Genomic DNA, 26,517 nt, shown 5'->3' with positions numbered 1-26,517 from the left:
TTAGGGTGGCAATGTGATATTTATCACAATACTAAAATCTTTAATTCTTACACCAACTGTAACACCTTAAGATCAAAACAAAATGATTTTTCCACCAGTGTTGTTCAGTGCTCATTCAGAAACCAGATAATGAAGTTTATACATCAACTTTGTGAATATTGATGTCTGACACAGTTCTTGATGAAGGAATTTCCAAGAAAACTTTTTTCTCAACAGATATCACAATTTGGAAATGTTCAAAGATAAACATCAATGTATCATGGTCTGTTTGAAGTATCGTCCCAGGATACATGACAATGTAAAGCTTTATGTTGATTCACTCTATGGACAGTCCATGGATCGATGCATAGATGCATATCGATGAATCATCACACCACTACTGTCAATCACATGCTAATGCTTGTTCATGACAAGTTCATTTGGTCCCCCATGTTTCAGAAAAATTCACTGTTAGTTTTGTGTTGATAATTGAATGTCACCGATGGAGAGAGAAAGCAGTTTCACCAAGAGTTACAGTGGCAGAAAGTGAGGACTGTTAAAAACAAGCAAATTATTAAGTCAAACAAATTCACATTTGAAAATGTCAAAACCACCAAGGTATCTAGTCATTGTCATTGCATGCATTATTATGGTCAGTGCATGAAATAACCCCCAAACCCAACCAGACATCAGGACTGGTAACTTGCAAAATGTTACCAGACCCAATGGATTGAACCAGACAATTTGCTGAATAGGTGTTGCTGTTTTAGTGATAAATTATGCCAGTGTTGTGCTTTGAGCTTGCGATACAATTGTTCAGTGTATTGTCAAGTCTAAATGTAACACCCACTTTGAAACATAGATTTTAAGGTGTGATAAGTTTACTCAGATCAATGGAAGAAATTATGTAAAATTTCTACCAGACTAATGGTCTGGCCAGCTACACATTTAGACTATCTGTCAGAAATCTAGCCCATCTCGGATGGTCGGACAGGCCTTATTTAACACACTGTCATAGCATGCAATCTGTTCCAGCTGGAAGATTGACAACACCAGATTAAAATTCCGCCCTGCCTTATTGCATAATGAAGTCGTTCCTTTCTTTCATGGTAAGTGTATCTTTACTCTTTCACTACCTAGATTAGTAGCATTTATATGAACTGACTGTTGGACATCATTTTCTTATATATTTTCATGGTGAACACTTTGGGAGTATTGCGACCAATCAGGATTTGCCAGTTTGTAATTAGGCTAACCTGTATCCTCTGTGGCCCTAGTTGATTGCATGGTTTAAGTGGTGTTGTATGTTCATTACTCGTTATTCAGTGTTACATTGTGTGGTCCTGGGCTCACTTGCACAAAGCGATCATAGTGCTACAATGATTGTAACTCCTTTTCTCCAGCATAGGCTTGAGATAGGCATAGCACTGAGATCACTTTGTGCAAGTGAGGCCAGGTCAGGGTGATAAATAAAACTGATATACCTGTAATGTAATATGGGAAACTGGAATAAACTAGTAGGTTCTATCTGACTGATTGTTAGGTTCAAATCTGCTTGGTTTTGTTTGTACAATCATCTTGAATTACCCCCCCCCACCCTCCCAGTCGATCTATGCATATCTTTATCAGCAATTTCACGGATGGGGGTGTTTTGTTAGAGTTCTTATTTGTTCATAAATGAAAGATAGTAGGATGTCCTAGTGTTTAATCATTTGCTCATCATGCCGAAGACCTTGGTTTGATTCCCGACATGGGTATTATGTATGAAGCTCCTGGTGTACACTGCTGTGATAGTGCTGGAATATTGGAAACCTATAATTCATTCAGCATAAAACTAAACTCACTTGCTCACTCATAAATGATATTGATAGATTGCTGTCAGTAGAATTGAATCATATGCAGAAACAGTAAGTGTTTAATCAGCAGCACTTGTTCCAAATGGTAAAGAACATCTTCGGTCATGGAACTTTCTTATTCTCACATCAGGGGTTTGTTTTGTCGTATTTTATTGGAAGGTCGAAGGTCAAGAGATCTCGAAGTTTGTGATTACACTGTCTGAAAGTTATATGTATTTATGAGAGAGATTGTTGATTAGTAACTGTGACACAATGAGTACCAGTTTCCTAATGTATAAACACTCTCTTTCAGATTGTTTCCAGAAGGATAAATTGTCTACTGATATCCAACTACGTCTTTTACACATATTTGGTGCCATAATGTCCGGGGCTCCGGTAATAACTGATGATCATATCATTTGTATTAATTTTTAATTTGTTTGAGGAGAAATGTTTACGAATTTGTGAAATGATGGTTGTAGTAATCATCATCATCATGAATGTCTTCATCATCATGAATGTCTTCATCATCATCATCATCATCATCATCATCATCATCATCATCATCATCATCATCATTTTTGAGTGGATACATTTGGTTATTTAATCAGAAGCATTCTTCACACTTTAAAGAGTAAAATCACATTGATATCCATATTCTTTTATACACAACTGTCAGTAATCATCAAACCTGTTAGACATGAAAGAGTTATAACTTTTGCAGCATAATGCACTCAAAGCCATCACCCCGGCAACCCTAGATGTTCTCCTGAAGATTCTGTCCACCAATCAGAAAGAAGGTCCAACGAATGAACAGCGCCAGGAGAGGCTGTGTCTGAAGGACCTGGTGTTGAAGAATATTGTGAGGATGGTCCACACCATCCACTGCTGCAGCCCTGACCAGGTCAGTGAACTGGACAACAGGCTTCTTTAATGTTGTCTAGCAACCCTTGCTGGTAATGGAGGCAACCATATGGATCACCTAGTCAGACTTACTTACTCGGCCAAGTGCATGTTGTAGCATCAGACTTAGTTGATGGCCTGTTGTGTCATCCCCCTTGATAGTGCATGTTGCTTGTTATACCTCTGAGATAAAGTGATTCAGGTAGCATATGTGTGTAAGTATATATGATCAATGTGGGGCATACTGGTTGAACTACCTAAGGTACGAGGCTAGTGATCCAGTGAGCTTGAGGTGACAGGATTGAGTCCATCTGTGACCGGGTGTAAGAACTTTGGAGACTGTTTCAGTGTTGTCACAACACAGTACATAACCCTGTGCACTTAAAAGAACCCACAAACTTGTTGGTATATGACCAGATGGTGGCCACATGACTACGTGCAAACACCAAGGGATTGGTACAGCATGCAGTAAACTTAAACAAAGTACTGTGACTAAGTGTCCCAGTCCACCCAGCTGTAAATGGGTACCTTGTAAGGTTGAAAAGCCACAATAATTCGATGCTTCTAGTGGCTGCAAGAGTTGTATGTTCCCCAGGGAGTTGAGGTTGATAATAAGATGTGCCATTGATATTGACATCCACTGATCGAGGGAAGAATACAAGCGCCTTTAGCATGTACTAGTTGCAGGGATATGTGTGCTATATAACTATCCTATGATAAAAATAAATGGAAATCATTATGTTTTACTTATGACATGAGACTATTGATTGTGATTTGTACAGCGCCAAGTGGAAGTGATTGAGGTGATGCAGGGCTACATGCAGGTGCTCCTTGCTCTACAGAAGGATGTCATTGATGCCCCAGAGACAGAACACAACATGCAGCTCACCATGATTAGTAAGCCTTGTATTATCTGGGGAATGTCTCTTCCACAGAGAGCATACTGTTATACAGAGACCATGCCATTATTTGAGATCTGATAATTCATACACCTTTCTATGAAGTGGTTTTTAAGTGGTTACTTTGCCAAATGCCTGAAACAGCTAAGTATTTGTGGAAACAAATTAGAAGACCCGGATAGTATAGTGATTGAGTTTAGTTTTACTCCACATTTAGCAATATTCCAGCAAAGTGACTGTGGATAAAACCAGAAATAGGTTTCACACATTGTACTCCAGTGGGGAATCAAACCTGGGTCTTAACCACAAGGCTACACCATAAATACGAATATGGGTAATGAGATTTCACAGACAAAACATTCATTTATTACCTGAAAAGCATAACCTTATCATAGGAGAAAAAATTACTTGGAACTTTTTGTTGTCTTAAATTTTCATGATGATGTGATTATTTAGATTGATCAGTTGACTGTTCATGTTTCAGACACTATCAATGAGATGATGGTGTGCAATGACAGAGCAGCTCTACAGGTGCTCATGGTATCAGGAGGGACATTTAATGCCTTCATCTCTCTCCTACAACAAACCTCAGTAAGTGAAATGGCAAGATCACTTACTCATTAGACCTGTAAACGTCTAGGGTAGAATAGGCCTTCAGCAACCCATACTTGTCAGAAAAGGTGACTATGCTTGTCGTAAGAGGTGACCAACAGGATCAGGTGGTCAGACTCGCTGACTTGGTTGACACGTCATTGGTTCCCAATTACACAGATCGATGCTTGTGATGTTCATCACTGGATAGTCTTGTCCAGACTCGATTATTTACAGATAGCTGCCATATACGAGGGTTGGCTGAAAAGTTCTCACCCTGAGTGGATTTTCCCCACCAGGTAGAGACAGGTGTTTGCCACCAATGAGGACAATCATTTAGTGAATCATAGACACAAGAACTACAAACGTACTAATAGTTTTATCTCAACTACAGCTCTTTTGGTAAACCTACCCTCTGAAATCATCAGAAATGGACAAAACTGAATACAGGGCAGTCATCAAGTACTTGCAAAAGAAAGGGATGTCCCCAACACAGATACATGCTGACATGGTCTCCACTCTAGGGGATGATGCTCCTTCATTTTCCACAGTAACGAAGTGGGCTGCAGAATTTAAGCATGGCAGACAAAGCCTTAATGATCACCCACGCTCAGGAAGGCCTTCAACAGCAACCACTCCAGAAAACATCACGCGAGTGCTCGATATGTTGATGGATGATCGACGATTGACTACTCGACATATTGCTAGTGTAGTGGGCATCTCTCATGAGAGGGTTGAGCCTATTATCACCAACGAATTAGGAATGACGAAAGTTTCTGCAAAATGGGTGCCAAAGCTCTTGACAGCAGAACAGAAACGTGTCAGGTTCCAGACGTCCCTTGACAATTTGCGTCGTTTTGAAGCAGATCGAGATGATTTTGTGGCACGATTCGTAACCATGGATGAGACCTGGATACATCACTTTCAACCAGAAACAAAACTACAGTCAAAACAGTGGAAGCATCCTGATTCACCAGCTCCGAAGAAAGCCAAGTCTGTTCCTTCAGCTGGAAAGGTGATGGCATCAGTCTTTTGGGATTCCAGGGGTATTCTGCTCATTGATTATCTTGAAAAAGGTCAAACTATCAACGGCAGATACTATGCTGATCTACTGAACCAGTTGCGAGAAGCAATCAAAGCCAAACGACGAGGGATGATCGCTAAAGGTGTCCTCTTCCACCAAGACAATGCGCCTGTTCACAAATCGGTGGTGGCCATATCAACAATCCGCGATTGTGGCTTTGAACTCATTGACCATCCTCCTTATTCACCTGATTTGGCTCCTTCTGACTTCCACCTGTTCCCAAAAATGAAAAAGGAACTCGCCGGTCGCCATTTTGCAAGTAATGATGACGTCATTACCGCTGTGACTGATTTTTTTAGGGTAGCTGAAGATGATTTCTTCCTGACCGGGATTCGGGCTTTGCAGCATCGCTGGCAAAAGTGTGTGAATTGGAAGGAGTAGTATAGGGAATGATAGTCCGAAAACACTTTTCAAAAACCCCTCTAAAAAGCCTCATTTACTAAATGAGGCTTTGGTGGGGCCATTAGCTCTTGCTACTATTGCCCCTACTACAAAGCCACGCCATCACGTTTACCGTGACTTGGCAGGCGGTAACACTGTGCCGTACGGTACGATCAATAATTCTTCTCTTACAAATCCCCTACCCGGCCCATCCCTCAAGTAGTATAAGTTAGGTTCGTCGGCTTTTATATCCACTTTATCTATGTTGTAAGTTTTGACCGACCATATAGGATCGGTGGCTCGCTTACGGCTATCGCCCTCGTGTTCCCCCGGCTGGTATAGATACCTAACTAAGGCCCTATCTGGTATCTGTTTCTCCTTCCCACGCAATGGAGCAGACGACTCTGCTAACACTGATTTTAGTTTGATAGCGTCTGCCGGTTTCTTACCAGTGAGCCGGGTTACTTCATGGTTGATTGCCGACACCACCTCGGGTAACCTCGCTACCCATTCAGTCGATCGTTTTCCAGTGGTTGTCATTTCCCTAGCATATTGATGGCCGAACAAGCGCTCAGCCAAAGTCCTATTAAATCTCTCAACTATAGCTTGGCTGCGATGGGCTCCGGCCGTGCCACGTCTGACCTTTGTATCGTGTTTGGCTAGCAGTTGTGAAACGGCACCCATGAACTCCCGTCCTGGATCAACTTGCAGCTCTGTTGGCCACGTCAGCGGGCTGCGTTTGTATATGCGTTCTAATCCTTTGGCTACTTTGGCCGAATCTTTCGTGGTCAAGGGTTCGGCTTCCTTGTAACGACTGGCTACGTCCACTACGGTTAAGGCATACTTGTACCTCTTATCATGAGGTAGGAACAGTAGGTCTGCCTGGTGAATGCTATTAGGTATGTTAATTCCGAAACTCCTTCTAGGTACGTAGCGTGGCGCCGGTAAATAGATCTGCCACAGGGCTTGTTTTTCAAGCCACGCTTTGGCTTTCTCTGGTGATACTCGCGCCATTTTAGCTAGCTTATCTACTGCGCTAGCTCCTTTCCAATATCCACGCGGGCTGTAATAAATAGCCTCAAATTTTTTCATGTCCATACGCGTATGTGTTTATACCATCAATAGCTATCCAACGTTTCGTGTCCATAGGCGATAGGGACGTCTTGTTTATAGTCAGTCCGTATATCTTATGTCCATCACTTCTAAGCGTGTTCATCTTATGCCTAAAGGTACGGGTCTTGAACAGAGCCTCCTTGAATCTGGCGTGTTTGATGTGTTGTTTCACCACATACTTCTTAACCCCCTTAGCCTTCCGGATCTCACTATTGTCGGCTTTCAATATGGAGTACATCTTAGGTCTCAAACCTATGTACTCAGCTATTGGCGTGCCAGCACACTCGTCCTTCATCTTACCTAGGACCTTTTTATTTACCGTGCTGTGCATGGTATGGGTCTTAGGATAGTCGCTGGTGTCGTATAAATCGATGTGTTTTTTCATATCCTCGTATACATCCTCGGTTCGAATCTCCATCAGCAGGGAATCCGTGTCAGTGTACAGCACTTCGCACCTGTCGCCGTACTGTTTCTTGAGCTCGTTGTAGTAAAAGTCGTACATCAGGTGTTTGGATAAATCGAGGATGCTCATCCCAACGTAAACAGGTCGGTTGAATTTTATGTGGCTTTTCTTCATGTGTATGGCAACTAGGTCGTCTGTGAATATTTTATTACGGTTGAATGCCGGACTGGCTATCAATTTCCTGAGCTTGTCTTCCTCACTAGATCTAACCAGTTTCACGGTTACGCGTTTCCTAAGGTTTTCCATAGTCTTACCAAACACCGAGTTGTTCATGAGCTTGTAGAGATTTTTCTCAAAATCACTGGTGGCTTTTTTTCGTAGGTCTGTGTTCATTCTGATGTAGGGCTCCATCCATGGGCTCTGGTTAAACATGAGCACCCTGTGTATTTTGGCCAGCCTCATACCCAACGACAGGTACAGCTGTAGGTTGCGATAGTGAACGATGTACTTGGTCTTATTCATTAAGTTAGGCACGAGTTTTTCAACGTCCGCCACACGACCACCTGACAAGTTATGTTGGTACTCAGACATCCAGTCTGTGTTAACCTTCATACGTTCGGGTGCAAGGGGATAGCTGTTGTGCGATGTGTGTAATTCCTTGGGATACTCTAAGTCAACTTCGAGGATATACCCTTTGTTCGAATCTGGTGCAATGCTCATAATATCAATGTTTGGTACCCATTCGAATCCTCCTGTAGGTAGATACTGGCTCATGGCCCAGCCGTACAGGTTATTTGCGTCGAGGTAGAGAATGTGATTGGTTGGTTTGTTAGGATCGTAACCTTTCACGTATTGATTATTTGCTTTCGCGTATCGTTTGGATACCATGGAAATCCCACCTCGCAAGCCTTTCTCAATGAATAGGTGCATGTCGTAATCTGTGAGCAATTCTAAATTAACTCCTGTCTTTTTAAGCAAGGCGTCCCACGACAGACCTGGGCTGGTGTAATACCATGCGGGGTCGAGTTTATACTGCTTTAAACAGGTCCGCCTGAACGTTTCAAACACGTCGGCTAACAGCAGTACATCTGTCCTCAAGTACAGATCGTGATAATCGCCAAGGTTCTTACAACCCAGTTTATTCCATACGTTAATCGCGTGCGAGTAATCGTCTCGTGAGACTGACGCCTCATTCAGCTTGCTATAAAAGCAGTCGATAGGAGGTAGTCTGGTCTCTGTGAACTTAGCCCAGCTATCCATGTACTCATATGGGTATACGCCCTTCCTCATGAGCAGGTGTCTAGTCTCGGCGTCTGTGTATCGATCGGTGATAGGGAAGGTATTGTTGGCCTTGACCAGACTGTCGAGTGACGACAGGAGGAATTGAAACGAGTCAATGAACCTAAGTCCGTTTAAGCTGAAGGAGATGTATCTCTCCATGTTGTTTGGGATGCACGATATATTACCATCGATTTTCGCGATGGCCTGCATGATCAAGTGAGAGTCGTATCCTCTCAAGTTGTGAAAGACAACGGGGATGTTTATTGTCTTAGGGTTGATTTTAAGCTTGAGGTTGCACGCGTTGTGAGCGGCACCTCTATACTTACCAGTTATGTGGCAGTGATCTCTCACCGAATCACCGTTAAGTGGCGAGTCGCACACGTGACAGTTAGTGCTACTGGCGTGAGCTAGCTTGTCGGCTCTGGTCATACGCATTGGAGCGATTTTATACAATGCATTCCTAATAATTTTTTCTTCCTCCTGCAAGCACTTTAGAAACCTTTCAGCCGCGTCAGGACCCCTATACACTACCAGAGCTTTCGTTTCCCCGTCACAACGGACGATAATGTATCCAAACGCTCTTGTGTTTTGTGTGTGAAACTCCCACTAGTGGATGATTCCCCTACAACTAAGGCTTCGAAGTCGGCGTATATAATATAAGGCACAGACATTTGATTCTTGTGATTGTCGAATTTTAGGATATTTTCACCTTCCTTAGGCATGTCGACTCGTATGGCCGTCTGCCCAACACCTTGGCAATCCTCCAGGTGGGATTCTAATAAATCGGCCCGACTGAAACAGTGTAGGCATCGTACACAAAAGTGTTTTTCCCCAACGTGTTTCGACTGGTCGTGCAACAACCGGCTGAGATGTTTTATCCACGTGTAGTGATACGTTTCACCTTTTTGAATCATGAATAAATTAATAACTTGACAATCCTTCACCGGGCTGACCCTGTGTATTATTGTTGTATTACCTTCGTGTCCAAAGACATTTATAGCCAGATTATTCTGTTTTTCTACTTTAGTGATCTGGGATATTGGGGTGGGTTCATCTATACCATCCCAGTTGAGCCCATCGTCCTGTGGATAATTAGAAGGCCTGTTCGGATTAGTGGCAGCTGGAAATAAGGCTGACCTGATAGATAACCTCAAGCAATCGTTTCCTCTATTCTTAACGTTTACTATGGCTTGTTTGTTCTTATAGTAGGGAGGCAAGGCTAGGTATGACCCACCTCTGAACGGCACGTATTTAGCTATATCTAGATAGACATTATCGATTTTATCTACAACCCACCCGGACCCCATGTGTGTGTAGCGTTCTAGGTATTCTCGTATCTGCTGAAAACTATTATTGATTGATGTGTCAATGGTCTCTGCATGTGTGACGACCTCTTGTTTACCTCGGAAGTAAGGTTGAACATACTCAGTGGTACTCCCAACCTGCTTATCGAGTGACATTTTCACTGTGATCTGAAACTTGATACTTCCTAGATTATTTAGTTCCTGGTTGACCTTATCAGCTATCAGAGGCTTAATATCTGTAATGTCTATGTTTCTATCAATGTGCATGCGCCAACCTCTCAAATAATTGCCTACGGCGTGCTCAGTGCGCACAAACTGTAGGTCAATAGCTCTATTCTGTCGTAATAATTCTACAAGCTGTGGTTTTCTCATACGAGAATACCCGCCTAAACCCAAATCGTGTGCCTCGGCTTTCAGTTGTTTTACAGTTGGACGTGCTACTGGGGCATGTGATAACAATGTGGTTAACCCGGCTTTCCCCAGTTTTGAATAACCCGTGTATCCAAGCTGTTTCGCTTGAGCTTTTAACTGTTTTACCGTAGGAGGGACTTCTAAACCTAGTAATCTCAACAATGCTGGCTTCCGCATTCTAGAATACCCGATAACACCTCTCTGTTTTGCGACCCTCTTGAGCTCGCGCACAGTAGTCATTGTGTTTACACCTAAGAGAACTAATGTCTAATTGGTTCACAGTAAGGGGAGGTAACTCCTCCACTCTTGATAAAAAATATTTTATTTCTTGTAATCACTTATTAACCAAACTCGGTTTGTTGGCCACAATTCTCGTAAGTCTTCCAACAGCTTGTGTGAATCTATGTAGGCATCGATCAGTGTTTGGTTATTTGATAACAATTCGATTAACCCGGCTCTCCCCAGGTTTGAATAACGCCGGCATCCAAGCTGTTTTGCTATAGCTTTTAATTGTTTTACCGTAAGATAGGCTTCCATATTCAAGACATGTTTACACCTAAGAGAACCAATCTCTAATTGGAGTCTATCTTGAGCAGTCGCCTACGTTCTTTTATGTAGCCTTTTTTATTCTCGTATATGAGTTGATGTCTGACTACGTTCGCTCCGTGAGCTTTACATAAACAGTAGTGCCCTTTAACCCCGATACCACACACAGAACACGTGTAGTTAGGACTTCCCATATGGAAACAACAGAACCCCTGATTCCTGCATTTCCTACCACAGGCCTCGGTCTTCCCCATAAGTATATATTCGCATCGGTATGGAGCGGGTCTCATGTTTACTTATATAGGTATTTTAGTTTAATTGCTTAGCAACCAACGCAGTAGCTGCTATACCAAACACTATGAAGCCCAGTTCACGATTCATTTGTCCCTTGGATGGTGTGTAGTACTGAGCGAGTGTGGGTTTATTGAGCGGTTCCAATTGTTTACCAGTTAGTAGATAGTATTCTTTCATTCCTTCATCGACATCGTAGAATGTTTTAATGGCATGGTTTTCACGCTTGAGTTGTTCGTTAATAAAATCGATCCTCTGGAGGCGTTTTTTAACGTACTCGGCCTGTGCTCTTTGTAATTTCTCAGTAGCGAGATCGTGTCGCTTCCTTTCTTCCTGTATTTCAGCCGCGTGATCATCTCGTAGTTTCGAGAAGAGGAAATTACTCCCGGAAAATGCCAGGGCATTCACTAACGCCCCACCGACCATCATAGCTATCGTGGCCATCCCTATATTTATTTCATTATATTATCAGGTATGATCCCTTGTTTTACTAGGATGTCTTTTGTGGCCATCGCCATACCAAGGTTCATTATGAGCATACCCATATCCTGCAGGTTGAAATCTAGCTTGATAGTTGGTTGTTTAAGCACCATTTTAGTCAACCGAGCGTACCCTACAGCTAGACTGGCTACCACTGTGGCGTGGTATGCGTCGTTGACGAACGTTTTCCCCTCAGACATTATGTATATGATATAAAATATTTTAAATTATAACATGATATGCGGGTCTACCATGGGGGATACCCCCACACCCCCACTGTTCTCACTGTTGGGTTGTGGCTCACTGTGGGAGGTGTATAACCATGTTATAACCACGGCAGCAGTTACGCCTACAGCCAACAACAGTCGGGTTGGGTTAGTCACTTTATGTTGGTTACACCACCGTTTTTTACCGGCAGCTACTCTCTTAGGATTCTTCTGTCTGGTTACTGTTGGAGGTACCTCCACTGAAGGGGTCACTGTTGGGGGTGGGGTCTCCTCCATCACTGTTGGGGGTACCTCCACTGGGGTTTCCTGTGCAGCATCCATCTATACTATTATTATTATTCTTTCTCTCAAATTGGCAATGTTTTGCCGTGATAATCGCCGCCGTCACTGGAGCCAACAACATACCATATTTGTGGTACAGCCCGCAGCTGATAGAGCTCACGGCGTGTTCGATAAAAGGGTCTTTCTCGAGGTCTTCCCACAGGTAAAGTCGGCGCTCTGGTGGAATGGGAAGGAATTGTGATACAATACCGGTGTATATCTGGGTCATAGCCGATCCTATTGTTTTTGTCATTTCTGCTCCGAGCCGGGACTCGTATCTAGCGTACAGCTTATCGATTTCTTCGGCTGACATTTTGTGAATTTTATCCGGGGTGTAGTCTCCAAAGTAATGTTTGGCTTTGCCGCCAACAGCCAACGCCACCAGTTTCTCTCGCTTGTCATCAGTGGGGCCTGCGGGTGACAATTGTTCGAGTAATTCATCACACTCCATCTTATAATATAACAAGTAAGATTTAGTTTTAACTATATAATACCCGATGCAGACAAAACACAGAGAAATGAAAGTTAAGTTGCACACGACAAATACTTCAAATATCATAGCTATGCTTAGCATTTGCTTAGCTTTGCTTAGCTTTGCTTAGCTTTTACTTAGCTTTGCTTAGCAAACTATATATGCTACTGGTTGGTCTGTCTTTAGTACGAGCTTAGCGTGTTTAGTTTCAGCGAGCTGTTTCTTTACCCGTTCCCGTTCTAATTTACTCATCACATCGTTCTCTCTCAAACACTCCTCGAACGAATCCCTATCCTTGCAGTGAAATAAGGCCACCCATCGCGTCTGCTCCCTGAGGTCTTTCAACACCGAGTTGAACTTCTGCGTTAGCACCCAGACGCTGTGATTTGCATGCCGGCCGGAGAAGGCCAGGTACGATAGCATGTCTCTCTTTTTTGTTATCTCGCGATTAGCGCTGCAGTCGTCCAGTATAAACAGCGTCGGTTCCCCTTTAAATTTCTCGTGAAGAGCTTTCAACCAGTCCTGCAGGCGTGTTCCAGGGTCGATTTTGTGTACGTCCGGGTCCGTCATCACCCAAGGTCGCGCGTACGTTTTATTCATACCCAGAGTAGGGCACATGATAACGATGTTATCGAACACATCCTTGTAGTAACCCTCCAACATATCCAACACGAAAACGGTCTTCCCACAGCCAGTCTGCCCGCATATGATAGCGCAGTGTGGGTCAGTGGGGAGGTGGGGTAGTTTATTGTTGGGGGGGTGTGGGGGGGTACCCCCCATCAGTAGATGGCTTGCACGAATCTCCCATTGTCTATATTAAGTTGCGCGTCCATAATAACGTACAGATATAATTTCAACTTACCAGCGGTTTGAGCCTTCTTATTAATCTGGATGGTTATCCCTTCGCTGCCGTTATCTATACGGCGCCCGCTACCGTGCAGTTTATCATCATCCGTGGATCGCATGTCCAACCATAGGGCATACTTGGTGGTCAGGTATTCACCGATCTGCACGGAGCCGAGGTCCAGGTCCTTTGTTATGTAATCCCCCACTGGTAGCTTTTTTATCTCATCCCACTGCTGGTGTGGCCTCATACCATGACTGAACAGCTGGTTGGGCACGCCCTCGATGGTAACTTCCACCTTTTCAATCTCGGGGTTGAAAAACTTTTCGCTGTCCCTCCGGAATGGATCATAATCCTCCACGGGGACGACCAGGATACCTTTCATCGATCGCGCCGGCACGTTCAGGTTGATATTCCACACAGTGTCGCTCTTATCTCGCACAACTGATCTATGCCTCAGTACGCGATCGTACAGGATAGCCATCTTCCCAGAGTACTGGCTTCGAACCTGCCTGGCCAGCTCCGGGCTAGTGACCATGTCGAACTCCAGAGAGATGTTGTCTATGGCATAACTGGCCTCATCACCGTTCGGCGTACGCACTACTTTGCTATAGTCGTTAAACGTGAGCTCGTATTCGAGCCTATCACCCAGCGCGGCCTGGTAAAACGGCGCGTGTCCCGTGAGCAACTCGAAATCGAGCGGCACGCAGAATCGATTCCCATATGCTAGAGCGATGGCCTTTTCACCGTCCGATAGCTTGTCTTGCTGGTCTGTCGTGAAGACGTATCCTATGCGCGCCCGGGTTGATTTGCTGATACCCTGGTACACATCATTGACTCGTTCTCTCTCGCTTTTCCAGAGATCCTTGTAGCAGTGAAACACGTCGCTGTCGTCGATGCTCAGTACCTCGTTACCGCTGATCTTGACGGTCGTTTTCTTGATGATAGCTCGACCCACGTTACGCACTAGCTCGCGTTTATCGTTGTCGGAGGTCAACGTGATATTGAACGCCAGTCGAACAGTGCCTGGTACAATGAGGTCATTCTCACCAAGGTTTGGAAATCTAACCAGCAGAGTTTGGTTCTGGTCTATCTTGCTGGGATTGTTGGTGATGGTCACCGACTGTCGCACGGCTCTGGCACCTAATGGCTCTCTCAATTTTCTGAAAGGATCTAATTTTCTACCGTACATTGTTATATAAATGAAATATATTTTTAATACTAATGGATGAAGACATACCTATGGATGATATGCGGGGCGATAGTGCCCAGGCATTCGATGATGAGCAGGAGACCTCATTTACTAGTTTGCCATTGAGCCAACAACTTTTAGAAACAATGGTAAATGATTATTACGAAAGTTTAAAAAGCGATAAAAACTACGTTGAACCCCAGGGTCGATACCATAAGGATTTTTTTATTGATACAAAGGGTGTTCTACGTCTTAAGTCTGCCCCAAAGGTTGACCTCTTTAACAAGATCACTAAAAAACCACTGGCCTTGTCAACTCTAGCCAGCCGCAATGGTGGTGCTGAATTTATCCGTGAACATCTAAACATGCGTGATTACGGTGGTGCAATACCTAAGACCGTTAAAGAAGATCTGCAAGCTACCAGATCCCACCTCACCACTATAGATGAAATGACGCCAGAGCGTGCTACAGAAGCCTCGGACAGCATAGAAAAACTGTTGAGCACCTACTGGGACAAACCGTTACCGGGATTTGACTTTCCGGTAAGGGAACTGCGCGGCTTAGATGAAGCCGTGAAACGCGTGCGTGGAGAACTCGTGAACAACATGGGGAAACTGAACGAAATCGACGAGCACATCGCTAGGGAAAAAACCAAACTCACCGAAACTGACGACGATGATATGAAGCGTCGCATCAATGAACGAATACGTGATTTAGAAGACGAGAAACGTACACGATTGGAAGCCGCTTCCTCGAATCGTGAACATCTTCGATCCCAGATCAGTCGTATTCGGGAAACAATCGATAGAATACTGAATGAGGATACAACTTTAGCCAACAAGATTCGGATATTATTCCGGGAGCAAGGGGTCACCATCGCCAGCATTCTGACTGCATTGGGTTTCATCATATCAACCTTGGTGGTGTCACTGGTGGGGGGTGCCCCTGTTGGGTCTACAGGAGGTGGCGGAACTCCAAGTGGTGGTGGTGGTGTTAAAGACTGGATCAAAAAACTCGGGGAAGGCCTAGCTAAACTGGCTGGTAAAGCCGCCGAAGCCCTTCCCGGCATACTGGGTAGCATCGTCTCGTGGTTGTTGAGCGCTCTGTCTAAAACTGCTATGTGGCTCAGTCAAAACCTGTGGGCAGCCATCGTCGCCGTGGCGGGTCTGGTGTACGTAGCGGCTAAGAAATCTTTAACCAAATAAGTCCCAAAGTTACCCCACCAACCACTAAGGCTGTTTTATTATCAATATGCTGCTGATAGGTGGTGGAAACCCCCACACCCCCAGGGGGTACCTCCACATGAATTTTAGGCTCCGGAGGTGGCGCCACTATACCCTTTTCACGTGGTTGGGTGCGTGGGATATGTGGGGTGTTAATATCGGGGTTGATACCCAACTTTTGGTCCGCCGTGGCTATGACTATTTTGTTGTTATAACCCACCACTTTTTTTACTCTCAGTTGCATATCACTCGGAGACATATACAGCCCCACACCGAACACGTAGTTAACTTTCGATCTGGCGTATTCTAACACGTTTTGGTAGCGTTCGATGGCCCGCGGGAGATCAACTGGAGAATTAATAGCATCCTCAACGTTGGCAACGAATTGTTTCTGAGCGTCGTAAGCAGTTCCCTTACCGATGATGTTGGAACGCGTTTGCGACTGCGCACCCAACAGCGACCACACATACGTTCGAATTGAGTCGTTCAAGCGTATTATACCAGCACGAGTGAATCCTTTCGATGTGTCCAGCATGAACATTTTCCACCCGTCTGCGGTTGACTGCTCCACTTTCTGGACTGTGAAAGCAACACCACCTTTAAAGTTCATACGATCATCCCTCCATTCATTACTCGACAAAGCAAAGTCCGGGCGTAGTTTACCTTGTTTCAGTACAAGATCACTGAGTTCTTTCACTGATCGCACGCCATCAGAAGGAATACCCAACCCGTGGTTCGGCCCCGGCAAACGCCAATCCGTCTTCGGGTTTATTTCGAATTCATTACAAATACGTTCATAGGCCCGTCTATCGTATGGGTTGTTTGTTGCGTCCCACGCTTTGTCCTGTGGGAGGGGGGCACTGATCTCTTTAAGGATACGTCTGACCTGGTAGTACACGTGGAATTTGAACACAGACTGACTCAGCGGTCCACGCCGAGTGTCGGTCAATGCCACACCACACCCCGTTGTAGCGCACCACACAGCAAAGTTGAATTGATTCTGCCAGAACTGCATAGGGTTGTTGAACCACGCGTGGACTGCCTCAATGTTAGTCACCATAAGCTTATACTTATCGAACACATCTAAAAGCTGGGCATTGAAATACAACTCAGGAGCAACCACGATCTTCATGGGGGAGAAATCTACATCCAGTTTAGGGTAAAACACACCAGGGGAATACATTTTAAAACTATTATATAATAAATATATATGTAATATGTACATAACACTTCCTGGAATAACGAGCGGTGAGGCCGTTCAGCTGACGCACGCGATCGATAACACGTCAGGTCAACTCGAAGTCGCACTCTGCGATATCACCTACCTACCACAATGGACTAACATTAATATCAGCAACAATAAGCTGTTCGTCAGTGGAACTCGTAGTCAAATAACTGACGGCTACTACAGCGTGTGCTCTCTAAACGACGAGGTCTTCAAACCCCTGGGAGCCGAACTCAAAATGAACGACTCAAACGGTACAGTGGTGTTAATCAACAACGGAAGAACCTCCTTGAGGCTCGGCCGACCATTAGCGAGGATACTCGGTATGTCTCCTGACGAGATAAAACCAACAACAACCGTCACAGGCACGAAGTTACCCGACCTAGTACCGTACCGAGAGCTGTACATTCATCTCGATCAGGTGAGCACAACGTATAACATTCAAGGAGGCCACCCTTCCACTATACTGAGAGCAGTGCCGGTGAAAACTGAGAAATTCAACGACGGTAGAACCGAGTCGTTTTCACCACGGCAGTATAAGAGATTAACCCAGGGCAACATACCTGAGCTGACAATATCGGTGTTAGATATAAATCATAATCCTGTAAATATAGGATACCTCAGCTTAACACTTCATGTAACATGACCAGCGCACAAGGACCCGGAGTGAAAAAATGTGTTAATATCGGGATCTCCGACCTCGGAGACACACGCGGTTTCGACGCTCCCGGAGTAGATGGTAAAACGTACGCCTTGCAACTGAAAAACAACATTTACAAACGCGTTGAAGTCTCCTCCGGTGGAGCCCTAAGCGATGTAGTAGATACCACAGGAGCAACAGTCAACACTAAGTACGCCCTCGTCAACACCGGTGATGACAACTGGAGAATATACCCATCGTTCGGGGGTAAACTGTTCGACTTAGACGATGTTGAGAGAACTACCATCAAAAAGAACCGGCCATATAACCTCGTCTTCACTGAAGATAACAAGTGGGTGTTTTTACCCGATTACAAAACCTGGTTTCTCAATATTAAACTCTTCTCCCCCTACGTGTTCACTGATAACAAAGACCACTACCTAAACAAAATCGTGAACGATGGATTCCTGCTCGTGGCTTACGTCCCAACTCAGAGACGTAGCGTAGTCGTCAGCCCAATCAACAATTCACCATTCCACATGCTATCGAGTAAAACGGGTATACAAAACGTGTCATTACAGTTGGTGTCTGAATTCGAAGGCGTGGACAAAGTACTAGATGGTATACCATCAAATACAACACTGGTCATCAGAGTCTACCTAGGGGAATCATCGGGGGATAACGTCGAGATCGTGAAGGGAGTCAAACTAGGGTGGGAGAAACGACACAAGGATCAAGTTTGCGCCGTTTACGTGCGGGTGGGTGTCGGCTCCAACACCAGTCTGCAGGGTGTCAACGTGATCGTGGAAAACAAGATATCACTAACCAAGATCTTCCTACCTAACAACATACACTTTATTAGTATGACTTTAATCCCTGAATTATTAACAGAAAACCAGTTGGAAATTATATAATAATATTATAATAATGACTAGTCATCATCCCAACACTACACTTAACGACCTGGGAGATACAGAGGGATTCGATCAGCCTGGTGAGGAAGATGAATTATACATCCTGCACTTCAAAGACAACATGTATAAACGGGTGTCGTTATCAGATTTTAAAGAGCCCAAATGGTTGCTCAACTTAACAATCGCCTCACCTTATATCATATTTAACGAAGATGGTATTACTTTCTCTGAGATTAAGAACAACGGTACCTGGTTCTCAAATTTCATTCCGCATGGTTTATCAAATCCAGTATATAGGTGGGGCGGGAAAAAAAATATGTTACGGGTAAGAGGTAAATTAACAATTGGCAGTGGTGGTGGGGGGGATGTTATTATAAGCTCCAGATTCTACACACTCATCATAGAAGTCTCCTTTACGAGATTTGACGAGGAAAACTCCTTGAGAGGACACCAAATTTTACCCGGGTTGGTAATACACTGGTATGCCGAACACTTAGACCAAGATTGTCGTATTATTATACAAAATAATGTTTCACCCTCTCATCTAACCTATAATCTAACCTACTCAATAAGCCTGCAAGGGGTTTTTATTACAACAGACTATTTATCTATGAGAATTACACCTATTACCTTGAATGATAAGCTATCCCTTGTTGGCTTCAAATTCATTGATAGACTATTAACTGAAACTCAATTAAAATATTTTTCATAATATATATTATAAGATGGGTCTGTACCCAGTTGTAGAGGAAGTAGCGAAGACGTTGGAAACCGTAGATGGGTTCCGCTTGAGGCAGCTATGTGATGTGAAACGTCAACTAGAACAAGACCGTGACACGCGGAAAGCACTATGTAAAAAATATAATAGAGCTTTCAATATCGTGGATGGGGTTGACACTACCCTTATGGCAACCAGCATGGGACTAGGGGCGGCAGGTGTTGGGTTGTTAACCACCATCGTGGCTGCACCTATAGTGCTAGGTATTGAAATAACGGCTGGGGTGGCAGGGTTGGTAGGGTTGGCGCTTAAGTTAGTATCACGCAGACTTAATCGTAAGGCATTGAAACACGACGAGATTAGGGTTCTAGCCGAAGCAAAGCTGAACACAGTGAGTGAGCGAATTTCCACGGCACTCTCTGACAGTAAGATCTCAGAAGAGGAGTTTAGTTCAATCCTCTCTGAACTCAAAAAATATAACGGAATGAAACAAGATATTCGATCCAAGTCTCGTAAGTCTGCTATCAGCGAGGACGAGAAAAAAAAGTACATAGCACAGGGAATACAAAAAGCCCAGCAAGCCTTTATTATGAACACCAAAGAGATTGTAGGCGGTTCACATTAAACTGTTTTATTGATATAAACATAACATAACCGTAAGCGAGCCACCGATCCTATATGGTCAGTCAAAACTTACAACAAATTATTGATCGTACCGTACGGCACAGTGTTACCGCCTGCCAAGTCACGGTAAACGTGATGGCGTGGCTTTGTAGTAGGGGCAATAATATCAAGAGCTAAGGGTCCCACCAAAGCCTCATTTACTAAATGAGGCTTTTTAGAGGGGGGTTTTGAAAAGTGTTTTCGGACTATCATTCCCTATACTACTGAAGGGGACTATGTAGAAAAATAAATTACAAACGTGGACTTTGTAACTTTTTTTCACAGTGAGGCTTAGAACTTTTCAGCCAACCCTCGTAGCTGGAATATTGCCAAGTGTGGCGTAAAAGTGAACTCGCTCACTCAACCAGGGAATGGTTGCTTGTTGTGAAGCCTGACTGGATGACGATCTGGGCCATTCTAAAAAGGAATGAGAGAACTATTGTCAGTTTCCCTCAAAAGCAGACCAATAAATTGCTATGTAACTCGAAAAATAATAAGCATGGCTTACTCAATGAAACATTGATCTTAATCAAAACATCATTCCAACTTTGTGAGGTTTTTGCAGAATTTTCGTCCTGATGATAAAAAGGTTGTTTAACAAACTATCATTAAAAATATTGACACAGTTCACTATTTGTTACTAGGGAGGAGTGCAGAGAAAGGCACAGACAGGTGTTCGAGAAGCACGTGCACAAGTACTGAGAAAGTTAAATGTTTATTAACCTCTGCTGTGCTGTCTCCATGCTTCCTCGCACACCTGGCTGTCCCTTTCTCTGCCTGCCCGACTGCCCGGGAAGGGATATCTTCAACACAGACTTCTTATGTTCATCTGCCCGACAGTCAGGTCAAAATGAAGACATGTATATTATGAAGGTGGTTTGTGCATGGGCAGGGTTCTGAAGTTTTACATCTAACCAGCCCTGTGGTCTAGCTGAAGTGTCTGGGAGTTTTATACCCTTAGTATGGCCTATTAAACAAGAACGTTCTGTTGTATTTTCCAGCTGACAGGTGCCCAGGCCCAACAGCTGGCCATGTCTGTCATTAGAGTGATGCAGGCCATCCTCTCAGGATCTTCCAATGCCAAGGTGAGTGATTGGTATGCTGCATGGATAGAAACTACAACAGATATCTACTACCTGGCCTCTACTGCTATGACTTTATGACTCAAAGAAATCATTTCCATCACATGTCTGTCTATGATAAAACTGGACCTCTGTAATGCCTTAAGTTTTGGCAAATTGACATTATGTCTTTCAGCTCATGTTTAAAACCAAAGTTGGTTACATAAAGTTTGTGGAAGTGTTGAAGAGTCTCGGACAGCCATCCGTGGAACTATTGAAGTCTGTTTTGAACCTGGTAAGTGATCAGTATTATATTTAACAAACGGTTCAGCTGTATCCAACTGAATCTGATCAAGATGACTGAGAATTAATCTGAACCATGTAGTTCGTGGAAATCTTTGTGGAAATCTTGTTTACTCTACTTGATGTTTTACTTTCTTTTCAGTCCTAAAACATCTGATGTCATGTTTTCACTAACAATCATGCAAATTCAGTTATATTGTTCTGTTTAACTGATTATTGATCAAGTTTTCAAGATTAGTGTTTTGATGGCATCACTGTATTTCTTGGTAGGCACCTCATGCTCAATACTAAACTAATGTGTGATGTTCCCAAATGAAGACATTTCACCAAATTATTATTCTTGAAATGTACATGTTAACTGTATGATGTCCTGTCATTTTCTTTGCCTCATTACCATTTGTATTTTGTTAGTATATTAATATAATAATTGTCTATAAATAATGTAACAGACATGCGATAATTTACAAAATGACAACATTTTCATTTGTTTGTCAGGTTGTTGAAGGAGAGTTCAGTGAGAAAGAAAAGCAAATCGTCCATAACACTCAGGCAGCTCTGATGCTCCTCCAATGGCTGCCTGACATTCAGTCACATGACCTGCAGGTGTGGGTGTCAGAACGGCTCAAGCTTCTGTGTGGTGCAGGACAACGGAATCGTATGAACTGTTGCAATGAGAGCATGATCAGCACCATCTTGATGGTGTTAGACAGGGAGAGGCAGATCGACCATAAAGCTGTGGGTAAGTTAACGTTACTGTCAAGCACAACTGTAACTTGGGTTGTGGTGCCCTTGATCAGGACAAACATATTTATGCTGCCCATCAAAAGTTTCGACTCGCCTAAAACACTCACTACATGTATTATGTTATGCACATATATATATGGTTACATTGAAGATGACTTTCTCCACTAACTTGGGAGAACAATCTGCAAACCTTATGCGGATGAATTGCAGGAGGTTCGTGCATGAAATTGTTGAAAAGCATGTGCAGATGTCGTGCGTTTGAACAGCTGCATTAAAATGTAAAGCTTTGTTAAGAAGTCTCCAATTTTCATTGTTTCATCATTTATTGAACAGTATCTTTTTCAACTTTACCAAGTAGTTTTACAGTGCATCAGTTCATGTGTAAACAGTACCTTTAGACAGTATGGTATGTTTTGCAAAATCTAGTTGAGATCTGTTGATTGAAGTAAGTGACTATACATTTCCACTAGTGAGCCCAAGCTTTTGATGGGTGGTATTGATAAGTGTCTATGGCTGAGTTAGTACAGTCCACAGCATTCACTTGATGAAGGGGTGAGAAGCATCCCTGAAACCTTTTTATTGCCAAGAAGTTCTTTTCTACTAATACTGTCGTATCTTAGCATTCTTCCAACTTTAGCATGAGTTAGACTTGGTTTTCAGCAAAACATGGATGTTACAAGAGGTGTTTTTACAGGATTGGGTGGTCAGGCTTGCTTACATGGTTGACACATCTTATCCCATGTGCAACAGATGTATGCTCAGGATGTTAATCACTCTATTATTTACAGATCACAATCGTATAGCTGAAATGCTGCATTATAAAAGCTTCTAAATGCCAACCAAAGTCCTAATCGTACAGTTATGCTGACATTATTCCCAGGAATCCGTTCACTGAGAAATACTCACTCTGTTGATTATTGCCCCAATCAGTGTCATGGTGTGCATGCTTAGTTTTCCAATTGATTCACTACATTCAAACATCTAGAACTCCACCATCTTTCACTCCTTCCTGTCAACAGGTCACTTGATTGGGTTGCTGGAGTCTCTGGGCACACACTCGGTGACGGCATCTGAACTGAAGCAGTTAACTGGGCATCTCAGGCTGGATGAAGAGGAGAAGCAGGTCAGACTTATACTGTGTGTCATTGCTGGTTGTCATGTAATGTTAGGAAAGAAAATTCAAACCAGTGTTTCTGACATTACAGAGAGGCTATGATCTGCTTCACTTTGGGCATTCCTTTGAGACAATGCTGACACCATGATGTTAATGAGTTCACATTAGTTTTTGTCTCATTTAATTATGTAGTCACTCTTTGTGTTGGGAATTGTTATTATTGATGATTGGTTCGTTACATCACAACTGATCGATCATCAAAAATAATTGGTTAGTGTTATTTATGATATTGACTGGTTATTGTTATATACCATAAACAGAAAGCCAAGTAACTCTTTGTTTGTTTTTTATTTTTCAGATTGCACTTTTAATGGGTGACAAGTATGTTAGGAAAATATATTTCTTGGGATCTTGGGATATGAATTCAGTCATGACTTGGAGCAAGCTTGTAGCGCTCAAGACATGTGACAAACAAAACCAGCTTTGTGAAAAATATCATTAATGCAAAAAGTGTTCCAGAATTGTTTGTGTTTATTTATGAGAAAACATGATCGATTGCTTGGTCGTTAAGTCATTGCGACCAAGCTTTGATTGTATCAATTAGTCGGACCACCACTGGTCACTCTTTGACTGAAACAAGCTGAATCTTATTTGTGACCATGTCTGAAATGACCTGTTCCAGAGGCCGTACTGTACGAGATTCATGCGTGCTGTGTCCACCATGGCAAGGAGGGAGGGGAGGGAAGGAGCCCTGCACTTCTTCGACATACAGGAGCCTGCTGATGTGAGTTGAACATCTGACTGCTTCATTCACTAGAAAACAAAGGGTCTTTAACTGTGAAACCTTAACACAAACCTTTCCACTTTTCTTAAGGAAAAGCTAGAACTCAGATGGTACCATCAAACTTGCAGACATGACATTTATGCAGTTGTTTGACATGATGGCATCATCTAAATTTTTAACTTACCTTACCATAGGTCTTATGCATATTACCTCTAGCTTCGCTAAACGAGATCAGACAGTCGTTGATTCGCCATCCCCTCGATGGCTACCTCATGTAATCTACGAATGTAGTCACGGAAGTGACGTGATCTCTCCACTCGCGCGAGAGCGCAGAATCCAAAATTCACTTTTACCTTTAGCGTTCGTGCGAACGGACGTGTTGGTTTGCAGTTTTTTTTTCCTACTGTGTGTAGTTTCAATAAAGTTGCTACTCCTTGGTAGGTATGGTTTGTATCCCCTCATTATGTATCAAAGTCAAGTCATACAAGCATTTAATGTGCTTACCTTGCTACCTCGTGTTGTTCTTTTCTCACTCAGGCTTGGCTTGGCCATGTCGGAGGTGAGAACGACATGGCGTCCATGAGGGTAGTTCATCTTGTTGGTGGTTTGCCCGTCATGTTTCTGCCCATGCTTGGTCATTTTCACTTGTGTTTTCGGTATTTAGCATACTTTTTTCTGCCATGAATTTCAGCGTAGCGAAGGCAGCCATTGTGGTTGTTATTTTTCGCTGCCCCGCACTTACGGGTGTGCCTATTTTTTACGTAGGGGTGCAACTACTTTCTACATTTTTATGTAGGGGGTTTTCCTCCTAGTATTGTATTAACATGTCGTCAAGTCGTGGTTTCTTGTCTGTTACAGTTCTGTGTATGACTCGACACTATTGTACTGTCTGCAAGGGGCAGAAATCAGCCAAGGACCCACATCCCTGGTGTCCGGATTGTGCGTCCGCTGTTTGTTCCATCGATAGTCGGTGCCTACACTGTCAAGCGTTATCTCTCACCGATTTCAAGACCTTTTTGGCGGTTCGGAGGAAACGTTTTACGCAACGTAAGAGAAGAATGTCGTCGCCAGCGTCTTCCTTGGGATCCTTACCTGACGACCAAGATCTACCACCGCCTTCAATACCACTATCAACGCCGAGTGTGGAGCGCTCATCTATTACGCCGGCGCGCTCCTCTCCAGAGCCTACGCGTTCGGACGCCTTTGTAGATTTATCTCACCCGGATGCCTTATCCCATCCTGAAGTTCAGAGGCTTCTGCGATCTCTCTTGACGCCGGGCGCTGCTGTACTCCCTACCTCGGTATCTACACCTTTACCAACGACAGCGCCTAGACTTACGCCAGCGCCGTTGCCTGTACCAGCGCCTCTGCCTGTCCCGGCGCCACTGCCTGTCCCGGCGCCTTTGTTTACATCAGCACCGGTGTTTTCGTCAGCGCTTATCCCGACGCCAGCGCCTATTCCGACGCCAGCGCCTGTACCAACGCCAGCGCCAATATTGTTGCCGGACCCTGCTCCTATAACTACGTCTTATCGGATCCCCAGAGTGTCTCATACGCTGACTAAAGAAGAAATGTTACAGCGCCAGCTGGATGAAGAGCGCGCTCGTCGTTTAGAGGCTGAGCGCTCCCGGCGCAGATCTCGTTCTAGGTCCCCGAAGGGTCGGCGCTCTCGTTCTCCACACCGTAGCAGGCGCCGGCGCTCCCGGTCGGTTTCCCGCTCTCCAAGGCGCTCCTTAGAGGAAGACTCACGTACCAGAAGTAGACGTAGAGTGCGATCTCGGTCAAGATCACCACGACGTCTCTCTAGATCCCAGCGTTCGCGATCGCCGGAACCACTGCGGACTTCCGGCAAAGAATTTAACACTAAGAACTCTGCTTCCAACTCGAGTCAGCGACGAGAATCAACCTCTATTTCCTGGGAGGAACACGAGGAACAGTTCTTTTGCCCAGACTATGAGGAGGAACCTGGCAATGTTGGTGATAGTGATGGCACCTATCTTCCCTTAACTGCTGTCTTTGAGTGGATTGCCGACAGATTACCGGACTGTCCTTCCCCTTCTTCGGATTCAAACAACCCGGCGTCGATTCACTTGACTCCTGAGTTACTTATTCCACCACACCCTATGGTGGCGGATGCGATTACTTTGTTAGACTTGGACTTTGCGAAGTTATCCTGAAATCCGACCATCAAAGCGTCGAAGTCTAAGAAATCAGATTATAAAGTGCACAGTCTGGATTTTGCCGACAACGGGGCGGCGCTAGACGATTCAATTAAGAGGTTGTCAAGTTCAACTCCGTCATCTTACAGAGTTCAGGATTCAAAGTTAGCAGCTGTTGATACTGAACTGAAACGTATGCTTAAACCTATCTCGGCGCTTGCGTCAGCCACCTCCGCTGCAGCCTTGGATTTGTCAGAGGATAATGCCTCGAGGGTGGATCATTTAACTACCATTTTTGCTTGGCAAGGCAGAGTACTCCATGACCTACTTGGACACTTACGTGCGGCGCTAGCCATGACTACTACTATGCGCCGATCTGGATTTTTAGATGCTTGTTCTTGGCAAGAGGAAT

General features: G+C 43.9%; 1 protein-coding gene across 1 annotated transcript in view; it reads left to right on the top strand.

Annotated features, from left to right (window-relative positions):
• The window catches only part of LOC137298024 (neurobeachin-like protein 1), an 82,589-nt gene that overhangs the window by 19,942 nt on the left and 36,130 nt on the right, over positions 1–26,517 (top strand). The window contains exons 6-15 of the mRNA XM_067830058.1: positions 1,015–1,088; positions 2,128–2,210; positions 2,539–2,718; positions 3,500–3,614; positions 4,101–4,207; positions 20,942–21,025; positions 21,198–21,296; positions 21,800–22,043; positions 23,068–23,171; positions 23,845–23,946. Of these exons, the coding sequence (XP_067686159.1) occupies positions 1,015–1,088; positions 2,128–2,210; positions 2,539–2,718; positions 3,500–3,614; positions 4,101–4,207; positions 20,942–21,025; positions 21,198–21,296; positions 21,800–22,043; positions 23,068–23,171; positions 23,845–23,946 (1,192 nt within the window). The remainder of the gene's footprint in view (positions 1–1,014; positions 1,089–2,127; positions 2,211–2,538; positions 2,719–3,499; positions 3,615–4,100; positions 4,208–20,941; positions 21,026–21,197; positions 21,297–21,799; positions 22,044–23,067; positions 23,172–23,844; positions 23,947–26,517) is intronic.

Source organism: Haliotis asinina, chromosome 10 (genome assembly GCF_037392515.1).
Source record: "Haliotis asinina isolate JCU_RB_2024 chromosome 10, JCU_Hal_asi_v2, whole genome shotgun sequence".
Taxonomy (NCBI): domain Eukaryota; kingdom Metazoa; phylum Mollusca; class Gastropoda; order Lepetellida; family Haliotidae; genus Haliotis; species Haliotis asinina.
The sequence above is the reverse complement of the archived record's forward strand: the minus strand, read 5'-3'. Positions and strand labels throughout refer to the sequence as shown.